We start from the raw sequence: 12,762 nt of genomic DNA, 5'->3' as shown, positions 1-12,762 counted from the left end.
AACTGCTTCATATAGAAACAGTTGTTCAAAAAAGACGCATCCGCAATTTTTTTACAATGGAAAAATGAGAAATGCGTGCTGTCATTAAATATTTACATAAAAAAGGTTTATCGGAACAAGAAATTCATAATGGTATGGTGAATGTGTTAGGTGAAAGTGCTCCTTCATATGCAACAGTAAAAAATTGGGATGGTGAATTTAAACGTGGTCGTACAAGCATTGAAGATGAACCACGCAGTGGACGTCCAAAAACAGCAACAACAACAGAAATTGTAGCCAAAGTGCATGATATGGTATTAAATGATCCACGAATAAAAGTGCGTGAAATTGCTAATATCATGGGCATCTCAAATGATCGAGTCCATTTAATTTTGCATGAAGAACTACAGATGAAAAAGCTTTCTGCAAGATGGGTGCCGCATTTGTTAACAGTCGATCAAAAACGCATAAGAATGAACATTTCTCAAGCTTGTTTGGATCGTTTTAAGCGAAATAAAATGGATTTTAAGCGTCGTTTCATAACTGTTGAAGAGACATGGATCCACCACTATACTCCAGAGACAAAAGAACAATCCAAACAATGAACTGAAGCTGGAGGAAGTGCCCCAAAGAAGGAAAAAACAATTCAATCGGCTGGTAAGGTTATGGTAACGGTTTTTTGGGGCTTCAAAGGTATTTTATTGATTGACTATCTGCAAAAGGGTAAAACAATAAATTCAGAGTACTATTGCAACCTTTTGGATCAATTAAATGTACAAATTCGAGAAAAACGTCCTGGCTTACAACACAAAAAAATCATTTTTCATCAAGACAACGCAACGGCGCACAAGAGTGTTTTAACAATGGCTAAAATCAACGAATTAAAGTACGAGTTGCTTGACCACCCACCCTATTCTCCTGATTTAGCTCCCAGTGACTTTTACTTGTTCCCAAATCTAAAAAAAATCCTTGCTGGCAAGCGTTTTACCTCAAATGAAGATGCAATTACAGTTGTAAACCACTATTTTGAAGACCTTGAGGAAAACTATTTTAATCAAGGGATAGAATTGCTAGAAAAGCGTTGGACTAAGTGTATTGAAGTTTCAGGAGATTATATTGAAAAATAAAAATATTTTTGAAAAACTAACTATTCTCTTTCATTGATAGGCTAAGAAGTTTCCGAACCGCCCTCGTATATCTATATTACTCTGCTATCATAATAAATCCCAAAAATTGCGCCAAATCCAATAAAACCTATCAAATATAGAAATTAAACCCGTTCTTGAAAATCTGTAATACCGAAATTTTGGGTACTATATTTTTTACCAGGGAAATGGTATGCGAAGTCGGGTTCACGGGCATAATAATGATTGAAAAGACATCCTCACTGGAATCATTAAGAAATATTTAATAGTCATTAATCTGAAAGTCAGTAAAAGGGATCCAAAAAGATAAAATTTGTTCAACTACCACCATTCCTAAGGCCAGATCATGACATATTAATCTTATTTGTGTAAGTAAATTGCTGATGTAATAGAACAATACTAAACTAATAAATTCCTCGGGCCTATATCCCGATATCAAACCTTATAAAATTGTTGGGTCTATTTTAAGAAAAAAACTCGAAAAAGATCCTCCAACGAAGGATCAAGATTTACTAAAAATTTGGGAAACAGTACCCTTAGAGTGGAACATGCCGAGCCTTAATTTTGGGTTAACTAAGTTCATTAAAGCTCCAATGAATGTCCAAAGTGGATAAACAACTTATTGAGAACTACTTCTTTGGTAATTCTCCAAGAAATCATAGATTTAGTAATTTTTGCAATACATTTATTGTCACCTAAAAGTAGTAGGTAATTCCTTTTATTGGCCGTATTTATTTTAAATAGCAAATAAACTTTGCGTATTTTGACGGAATATCGTTTTGAGGACCAATAGCAAAAGAGGTACACAAAAAAACCGTATAGTTTTTACATAAATTGTTGCCATAAACGAACAATTAATATGAAATTTTCTACAATTTGGGTTTTTGCAATACGTTTGTTGTCTAACTGTATGTATTAATTATGAACAATTTTGTACATATTTTGAAAATTATAATTGCCGAAAATATTGAAAATGTTCGATAGGACTTGCGCTTTCCAAGAAAATTCTCCCCTCCCCCACATATGTTAATTTTTTGGTATAGCCCCTATACTTCGCAATTTTTGGGTATTTTGAGGATTTTATCTACAATTTTTAACTGAACTAGCTGTAATTTGACATTTGAAATTCTCAGAGGTCCGGCAACTCCTCTACCAAAAATCATACATACATATATTCCCAGCACATCCCCGAAGGAACAAGGGGGAGTTCGTGGTGTAGGGTATCTATGGGGGCTACAACTCTTTTTCACAGAAATCTGTCACTATAGGTTCACGTGTTGATAACCCAGCGTTTACACATGCCAGTGACAGTTCGAAAAATTCAATACATACACAATATTTTACTACCACAATTAAATTTTTTGAATTGTCGACTCCACTGGCACTAGATTTTTCATGCCAGAAAAATTTTGAACTGGCTGCCAGTGATATGTCGAAAATGAAAAAATAGTTCCGAGATTATTTTTTAATCCATTTAGATTTTTGTTTCTTTTAAGAATGCAAAGATTTAATGCATATTTTCAAAAAGTCTACACGGTGCTCTTGAATCAAATTTAAATGAAAGGTGCTTACACCTGGGAAGTTTTTGCGGATTCTGAAACTACAATGTTCATAGATGAGAAAAATCAAAAAACAAAAAAAATCGCCGGAGCGCTTTTTAAATAAATCGCGATTCAAGTTGACATTTTTAGGGGTTGTTTAGGTTTTCACGATTTTGCTTAGAAACCGCAACTCCTATCTAAATGAGACTGAAGAAGATGTTGTAGCTATTCTCTACAAGATTGACATTCACGTTATTTTCGTAGGTCTTACCATTTTTGAGCTATTGAAGTTCAAATTGGGACAATGCACTGACTGTATCGCCCCCTTATAAAACAATGTAATGAAGGGGGCGCCTTAACTAAGTTTTAATGAAAACCGCTTACACAGGGGAAGTTTTTGTGAATTCTGAAACAGCAATGTTCATAGATGAGAAAAATCCAAAAACAAGAAAAAATCGCTGTAGGGGTTTTTAAATAAATCGCGGTCAAAATTCACATTTTTAGGTGTTTTTTAGGTTTTCACGATTTTGCTTGGAAACCGCAAGTCCAATCGAAATGGAGCTAAAGAAAATGTTGTAGCTGTGAAAATTCTCTACAGGATTGACGCTTATGATCTGTTCTCAGGCTGTACCATTTTTGACATAAAGAAGCTCAGTTTACATTTTTAGGTTTTGTTTGTTAGGGTTTCGCGATTTTGCTTGAATACGGCAAGTCTTATCGGCATGGGACCTGAGAAAATCTTATAGCTGTGAAAATTCTCTACAAGACTGGCTTATGTAATTTTTCCTAGGTTGTACCATTTTTTTAGATATACAAGTTTAAGTTGGGAAATTGCAGTCATGACATTGTTTTATAAGGAGACGATACAGAACTGAATTGAATTTGTATTGTCCCAATTTCAACTTCTATATCTCAAAAGTTGTAAAACCTACGAAAATATCATTAAGGTCAATCTTATAGAGAATTTTGACAGCTGCAACAACGACTGTAAAACGACTGTAATTTTTTATTTTGTATTCGATATGAGCATGCCTAAAGAAAGTTGTGAGCACAGATAATTAATATTATTTAATATAGCCCCCATAGGAGAGGAAGTGCCGGATTGAAATGTACAACTATACTACTCGATGTGAAGTCATTTAAAGGATTACTCGGCTGTAGTGGCTGCAGCTTGGCATTTCGGATTCTCAATGGGTAGAAAAGCTCCACGAAGAAAATGATCAATATAGGTTCATATTTTGGTATATTCCCATTATGAAGGTACCTCCAGAGTTTATGTATTTTGATGGTTGAACACTAATCGTCCAGATGGAATGACTGCAACATGGGATTCTGAATGGGTAGAAAATATCGATGCCTCATTGACATTAAACTTCTTTTAAAAGAAACTGATATTCATTTGAAAATTTTGCATACTAGGATGAGAATCATTTTTAATAATAATTTTTAATTAATTTCTCGTTGGAATTGAGCTTAATGACCGTTTATTTTTGCAAGTGAAAAAGGAACACCGAAGATTCGAACCACACAATCACCACTATGTGACATGCATGTTTCGCCATTGGTAGATGCTCTTCAGACATATCGGCTGTGGAGCGGCTTCTTTGTCATCGAACTTTTCTTCGTTCAAATGCAACAACAATGGGAGAGAGATATATTGTGTAAAAAACCCATCACGTAGGCAGACAGATGTTTTCTGGAACTGAAAAATTAGCACACGAAAAAATTAGCATGAAAATATTCTACACAAATTTTGCTAGGAACATTTTCTGTAGACCACAATGTCTTTAATAGAGGACAAGGATGATTTCTCATAAAAAATAGGATGAGAATACAAATAGACCTTTGTGAGAAGACCAGGTCCAAAGGTCCAATCTTAATTTTATTGTCATAGAACTTTAATTTTGTTTGTAAAAATGTAAAGAATCATTTGGATCAACAAAATAGGGATGAATAGACTACACTTCAGAGGATAGTAAATATCCTACGAATTGTCCTTTAAATTAGTATAAAATACCGTTTGCATATATCGTCTGCTCCGTCGGAAAAGGTCGTAAGTCCCTCTCAATAAATTTTTCAGGAGGAAGAAAAAACATTCCAGCGCTTTCTGTATTAGAGATTTTATTATGGTGGTAAAGGCAGTATTCTTCGTTAATTTATTCCGCTTCAATACCTGTACTTTGTTTGATAAAGTTCCGACGCGTTTGGGAGATAATTGGATGTCTTTGGACTTACGACCTTTTCCTTGTTCAGTTTTGTATGTTTGTAGGGACTTACGACCTTTTCCTACAATTTACGGACGTTTTTAAAATAAAATATTTTACTTTACAATACAATGTGGAAAGGGTATTACAAGTTTGTTTTGTCCAATATTCTTGTAACATCGCGAAATATTCGTCGTAGACCCCCTCCCCCTGCCATTTTTTCATATCTTGACGATATAAAGCGATCTAGTTATGTGTGTCCGTCCATCCATTAACAACTGTAATAAAACTCCAGGCCTCAATTTTGGACCCATCGTCACGAAATTTTGTGGAGAGGTCCGGTTCCGACCAGAAGTGACCCCATTAGATGTTGGTTATGATCGAAAGGTGTGAAATGGACCAAACACACAATTTTTACCCAACTTTGTAGCAGTCCTGTAGATCGCAGTAATAATCCGATCGGAGCGAAATTTTAAAAATGATTTGAGTTTAAGACAAAGAATAAGCTTGCAATTTAACATGGTGATGAGATAATTATTAGCGGGTTTAATGGACCAAAACTTTTGGGTGAAATCTTATATATAAAAGACAATGTGTGTATGTTCCGCATAGACTCAAAAACGGCTGAACAGATTTTTTTGAAAATTTCAGAGAACATACAGGAAACAACTGGAGTGAAAATAGACTCTATATTTTTTTGAATTTGGAAGGGGGCGGGGGCAGGCCCTTTTTTTAAAAAACGCTTTTTTGCTAAAGTTATGAAAATATCGGTAAGAACATTAATTTGCGAGGCAACTGTTTTTGAATCTCCGACCCTAAGTACTTATTCCATGTAATTTTCAGATTATGTACAGGGATATCCCTTGGTGGAAGTAGGCTATATATTTTGTTGAATTTCGGAGGAGCGGGTTACACCTGTGCCCTATTTTTTATTCCTTTTCCCCAATCCTGGCTACATATTTTAGCAACAAGACCCGACCACCCCCACTTTCTTAAATATGTTACAAATCAATGAAAATACCAGATGTTATGCGTAACGAAGCTTTGGTCTTATTGGAAAGCAAGTGTTTAGATTAGAAGGCAACATATGGATAGCTTTAGTTTCATCAGGTATATAAGATACATTTAAAGAAGGTGAACACAGTCGGCATGCCTCAAGTCTTCATTCATTTGGCGGTATGTTAAAATTATATATCGACACCAACGTTTCTGAAGATTTTTATACCCTCCACCATAAGATGGAGGGTATAATTAAATTTGTCATTCAGTTTGTAACATATCGATATAGTCAGCGGATACCACTAAATTATATATATTCTTGATCAGAGTAAAATTATAAATCGGTATAACCATGACCATCTGCCCGTCTTTTGAAATTAAGATACAGCTCGCAATTTTAAAGATAGATCTTCATGATTTGGTATAGAAGTTCCTATTACTTCAAGGATGTTTTGTATTGACGCCTTCATATAGCCCCCACAGAACGGTACCTCCAGATTTCCGGTATTTTGAAGGTGTGGCCTCAATATTCCTCAGAAATGTCTGAAATTTGGTATTTATTCTTCGTTTGGGGTTTTTTGTTTTTGTCTGCAAACCATGTAGAATCTTCAGCATGTAATTGGGCTTAGGAAGTTTATCATCAGAGCTTTCAGAATCACCGTGAAAACCATAGGAAACTAGACCCATGACACCATCACCATCGTCTAATTTCATTCCAAATTCATACTGTTCTTTGTTAGCAAAAACCATTATGTCTTCTTAGTTTAATAACATTTCAATCAATTATTATTTTAGAATCATTTAATAATATAAACATTGCACTTACCCGTCCGTTAGAAGGTATTACTTTATTCAATTCAGAATACAAACTAATCTCGTTATGTGAATTAATGTCCCTAGAGAAACCACAAATTACCAGTTAATAAAGTTAAGTAAGATATGCGACAGTAAAACAGTAAAAATCTTGGTTTTTTTTAAAATTTTTTCAATATATAGGGTACAGCATCCCAATTTGTATCAATGAAAAGGCCAGAAGTCCATCTTTCATAATCGGTTTGCTTATAAGGGAAAATAGATTTCAAATGTAAATTTTCGTTGCAATATAGAAATGATCACATTTTTGTTCAAAAGTTTGGTCCACAGGCTCCGCCAAATATCATCCGATTATCATCCAAAAGTGTAGGATAGTTCTTTACATTGTACCCCAACCATGGATGACGTTAAACATTATATCTGAACTACATTAGCTGTAGTATTCTTTTAAAGTAGACATTTTCCTGTGGACTTACGACCATTTCGTACTCAAATTTGTACTTTTGTGGACTTACGACCTTTTCCGACAAGGGCAAAACATATAGAAAAACGCGACATACTACCAGTTTCTTTGTATCATACGACGTGTTTTGACATGCACTATCATCCTGTAACAAAAACGCGATTTCCAAAAAAAGTGGACTTACGACCTTTTCCGACGGAGCAGACGATATGTTTTCTTATAATTTTCTTTTAAAATAAATAATGTTTTAAAAAAATGTTCTTGTTCCAAATTTAATCTTGTTTCTATAACGTGGAAAAAATGTTACCCGGAGTCGGAGTCGAGTTATTTTTTCCGACTCAGACTCCGAATCCAGCAAAATTGCTCGACTCCGACTCCGAAACCCTGGTTCAAACACCAGTCTGACTCAGCTGATTTTATTTATTTGAAGTAGTAGTAGTAGTACTTTCATAAACGAAAGAACACTAATTGTTCCGTTTTATTTCAATACACCACGTGTTGGAAGGTATAAAAAATTCGACCAGGCCGAACTTTACTTCGTTCTTAGTTGTTTACTGCATCATTATGTACATTTTTGCGAAATGAAAATTAATTTGGCACTACCGGTTACAAATGGGTTCATTTTATTTAAATTTTTTGTATTTTAAAATGTCTGTTCCAGAAACTAAAAGACACTATTAATATGTCATTCCGTTTGTAACACCTCGAAATATTTATCGGAGATCCTATAAAGTATCAGGGTAAAATTCTAAGTTGATATAACTATGTCCGTCTGTCCGCCCGTCCGTCTGTTGAAATTAAGATACAGCTCGCAATTTTTAAGTTAGAGCTTTGTAATTTGGTATAAAAGTTTCCACTATTCCTAGGATGGTTTGTATTGCAAATGGGCTATATCGGTCCACGTTTTGTTATAGAAATGGCTGAAATTTGGTACATAGCCTTCGTTGGGGGTATACAACTTTCCCCCAGAAATTTGTCTGCATAGGACCATGTCTTCACATAGCCCCCATAGAACGGAAACTCCCGATTTTCGGTATTTTGAAGGTTGTGGCCACAATAGTCCACCGAAATGGCTGAAATTTGGTATTTGGTATTCATTTGGGGTATTAACATTTCATAGGAAATTTGTCGGTATAGGTCCACGCCTTCATATACCCCCCATAGAACGTACCTCCCAATTTTGAAGGATGTGGCAACAATATTCCCCAGAAATGGCTGAAATTTGGTACTTAGTCTTCGTTGGGGGTATAAAACATTCCCCCATAAACTTGTCGGTACAGGTCTACGCCTTAGTATACTCCCCATAGAACGGTACCTCCCTATTTCCGGTATTTTGAAGGTTGTGGCCTCAATATTCCACCGAAATGGCTGAAATTTGGTATTTGGTCTTCATTTTAGGTATTAGACGCTTCATATGAAATTTGTCGGTATAGGTCCACGCCTTAGTATACTCCCCATAGAACGGTACATCTATTTCCGGTATTTTGAAGGTTGTGGCCTCAATATTCCACCTAAATGGCTGAAATTTGTTATTTGGTCTTCATTTGGGGTATTAAACGTTCCATAGGCCCACGCCTTCATATAGCCCCCAAAGAACGGTATCTCCCGATTTTCGTAATTCTTAAGGTTGTGACGTCAATATCCCGCCGAAAGACTTACATTTGTTATTTAGTCTTCCATGGATTTATAAAATATTCCAGTATAGGTCCCCCATAGAAACGTACCTCTTGATTTTCGATGTTTTGAAGGTTTTACCGAAATATCGGAAATTTGGTATTTAGTCTTCTTTGAGTCTAAAAAATTTCCGCCAGAAATTTATAGGTATAGATCGATGTTATGATATAGCCCCCATGGAACGGTTCCTCCCGAATTTCGGTATTTTGAAGGTTAGTCACATTGTTTTAGCGAACTTGCTGAAATTTGGTATTTAGTCTTCTTCATAAACGAAAGGAAACTAGTTGTTCCGTTTTACTTCAATACAACTAGTGGTGGAGGTTATAGCAAGTTCGGCCTGGCCGAACTTAACGCCTTTCTTACTTGTTTACTTTATAATATCGAAAAAAAATTTTAAAAATTGAATTATTCTGGAACATACTGTTACGGAATTAGGGTTTGAAATTAATCCCGTGTAGATGTTGTTTTATTCCCCGATACGATTTGTTCCAAATAAAACAGGGTTCTTTTTTGGATTACGATTCTACAATGCTTTGTTGACTTTACTTCAGTTATTCACAAGAGACTTCAGTTCAGTTGGTTTTCAGTTTACTTCTTTACTTACACTTACGGTTTAAGATCGCGTTACAATTGACAACTAACTCCCAACATCTTCTTTCCTCTATTTATATGTGTCCGCTGCTACATAGACTGTTCTAGTCCCCTTAATTTGTGAGGTTCTACAATGTTAAGACGAAATGCTTACGATTGGCAAATACAAACATGTACGCACATACAAACAGACCGATGAGTGTAGACCAGTGTCGACCACAATATTTCCATCAATACTAAAGCATATGCCTATGCATGGGTGAAAAAAACAACAACCACATGATATTCATCGTTTGTTTATGTACACTTACACTGTACGTGAGGGAGAGAAGCAAATGCAAAAACAACTCAGTGGGCGCCCTCACTATACAAAAAAGCAAAGAAGCTCGCCCCTGGTGTAGACACTTGGTCTGTTCCTTTACTTCTGAAAATGGTAAAACCGGCAAAAGTAGTAAAAGTTGAAAACTGCTCCCATATGAATTGTATTGTGTCTGAAGTAAAGGAACGCTTTTCGAGTAAAAAGTTGTAAAACTTGAAGATTCTTGAACGTAAAGGAACAGGGCTACTAATGGGACTGCGGTAGTAAATAAGGTAGAGGAGAAGGGGTTACAATACAGAAGCATAATTGAATAGTCAAAATACATAGAAAGAAAGAGTATAACAAAAATAGCTAAGTAAACAGTGTAATTTAAGATTAAGAGATAATTTCATAATTGTGGTAAACTCCATACAATTGTTGTTGCGAAACTGAAAGAGATAAATAGAGAACTGAAAGCATATAACCATAGCAAAACAGACATAGAGAAGTAGTGATTGGAATTCTATAGAGTAATTGTTGTTGTAAATTTGATTTAAATAACCCAAGGATTACACATGCAAGTAAGTTGCAGACAGTTCTGTATACATATTATAGTCGAAACTTAAATTTTTTCGAACTGTCACTTGCATGTGTAAACGGGGGGGTAAACGAAATCCTTAATGAATATTTACGTTACAATTCAAATTCACAAATTAATAGAAATTCGTCTAAATTAACTTAAATCTATCAGTTATTTTCGTAACAATTTATTTATTTTATTTGTTTCAAATATTTATTATAATAAAAAATTGCAATAAAATTAAATAAAAAAATAGCACTAGCATCTAAGGCTATCGGCTAAACAATATTTTCGTAACAATACATAAAATTTATTTAAAGATTTTGCAAATGCGTATACAAATGGTAAACAAATGTTGACGTTTGGTTTGAATTTTAACAACTGATGGATCACCTTCTTATTCCCCCATAGATGGAAGGTATAAGATGTTCGGCCGGCGGAACTTAACACTTTTTTACTTGTTGTTTTTTTCAGCTCGCAAAACAAAAATGTTAACGATTTAATGTTTGTCAACACGACGAAGACCGACATTTGACGTTTATGATTTCTTGAAGGCGTTTTTGAGAGAAAAGCTGTCAAGAAAAAAATATGAACTCATTTCTTGAAGACTCAACCGAGTGTATCAGCCGTATAAGTAGTGAAACCCGTCACGATACTTTGATTAATGAGAAAAAGTGGGAATGGGGCTTCTTAAGGGTGAGTGGAAATACTAAATGTTATTGTTATTATTTATGTATGTTTCTTGATTAATAATAACAAATATTATTGAACTGATGTGATTAAATTTTAATAAGGCAACAGACATATAATATATCGATTGCAATTATGTATGTGTATTATTAATTTTATATGAAGTGAAGTACTTTTGAGTGAATTTTTTTTGTACATTTTACTGCAATAACCGTATTTAAATATATAATAATAATGTTCCACACACATCTCAGAAGGGACAAGGGATACTTCTTTCATATCAATGAGTGCACCCCTATTAATATTAGCTCAATGATATGGGACCTACTGTTTATTCCCGAGTCGGACACCACGTGCATAGAAGCTTTATATGTCTGAAATACTCAGGAAATGTCGCCAACATTATAATAAAGGATATACACTTGTATGTAATTATCTTAATTTCTTATTAATTTAACAGAACGACATTCGGGCCTAGATATTATGTTAATAACCCACTTCAAAATAACTAAAAAAGAAATACCTTCAGCTTATGACTGGATAGGTTTTTACAACAAGTAAGAATGACGTAAAATACTGCCGGGAAAATCATTTTATAATCTCCACCACGAGTTGTATTGAAGTAAAATAGAATGTACTAAGCTCTTCCGTCACGTCATGGATTATTCATGGGAGAATTAGAATATGCTAACTGAATAATAACACTTTCTTTTAAACAAGGTTTAATTCGTTTGAAACATCGACGTTTTCTACCCTGTTAAAATCCGGATTACCATATTATAGTACGTTTATATAAAACCGGATTTAACAAACGCACTGGATTTTAAATGTCCATTCCCTTGCGTATACGTCAAATAATTCTTCATTAAGAAGGTTAACCCTGCAAAATGCTTTAATATAAACATGGTCTTAGAGTCATTCCATTTGCAGAATTGTCTGCAACCTTTATAATACGTAAAAGCAGCAGGTATTTTCATATGGGATAAATACCAAAATAAGAACAATGATGCGTGGAGATTTCCTACCCATTTAGAATCGAAATGCCAAGTTACAGCCACATGAGTAGAAACAAGTAAAACAGTATCAGTCGGCTTCGACGACAGAGATATACCCTCAGCCTATGTGAATCTACGGACAGATCGAATGTATTTAGGATCTTTTTACAATTGTGTGGCCCTTTTTGGACATTTGAACTTGCCGATAAAAATGTGGATTAGGATTAAAGTTCAAAAGTGTTGCGGAGTACCTCAAAGGAATGGACCGACATAATCTATTATGGAAGTGGATCTTATTTTGGGAGTCATATCTTTTCGATAGATATCGAGCCCACTAGTCATTTCTGTAGATCATCGTATAACTTTTGGACCAGTATGCCAGGAAGCATGGGCTTGTCCACGGAAAACATAATATCGCTGTAAACAGGAACACAACGAACAGCATCGGTATAAGTTTCCAACAAATCTTCAAAGAGACCCTAAACTGCAAATGTTGATCTTTTGTTGAGGAGGTACCCTAAGGAGAGGACCGATATGGGCCATCTTAGAAGTTAAACTAAATTTGGACAAAATATTAGGAGATCCAAAGTTTGGACCAAAATGTTTGCCCTGTTCAAGAGATGTTGTGCATATCATTTTAGTGACATTTTTTAAATATTGGGGGGAAGTACCGGAAGTTGTGAACCGGTACTGCCCATCTTCGAACTGAAACTAAGTTTGGACAAAATATGACGGAGGCCAAATTTTGGACGAAATCGGTTGATCAGCTCGAAAGTTGTCGTGCTCTCCA

General features: G+C 35.0%; 1 protein-coding gene across 6 annotated transcripts in view; it reads left to right on the top strand.

Annotated features, from left to right (window-relative positions):
* LOC141401261 (adenylyl cyclase X E-like) overlaps positions 1 to 12,762 on the top strand; it is a 92,062-nt gene that overhangs the window by 36,526 nt on the left and 42,774 nt on the right. For all 6 annotated transcript variants that reach the window (XR_012412304.1, XM_073981340.1, XM_073981341.1 and 3 more), the window contains exon 2: positions 10,762 to 10,983. Coding sequence is in view for 5 of the 6 variants with exons in the window: in XM_073981340.1 (XP_073837441.1) it covers positions 10,876 to 10,983 (108 nt within the window). In the remaining variant the exon portion in view is untranslated. The remainder of the gene's footprint in view (positions 1 to 10,761; positions 10,984 to 12,762) is intronic.

Source organism: Musca autumnalis, unplaced genomic scaffold (genome assembly GCF_047663935.1).
Source record: "Musca autumnalis isolate F117 unplaced genomic scaffold, ASM4766393v1 scaffold_4, whole genome shotgun sequence".
Taxonomy (NCBI): domain Eukaryota; kingdom Metazoa; phylum Arthropoda; class Insecta; order Diptera; family Muscidae; genus Musca; species Musca autumnalis.
The sequence above is the reverse complement of the archived record's forward strand: the minus strand, read 5'-3'. Positions and strand labels throughout refer to the sequence as shown.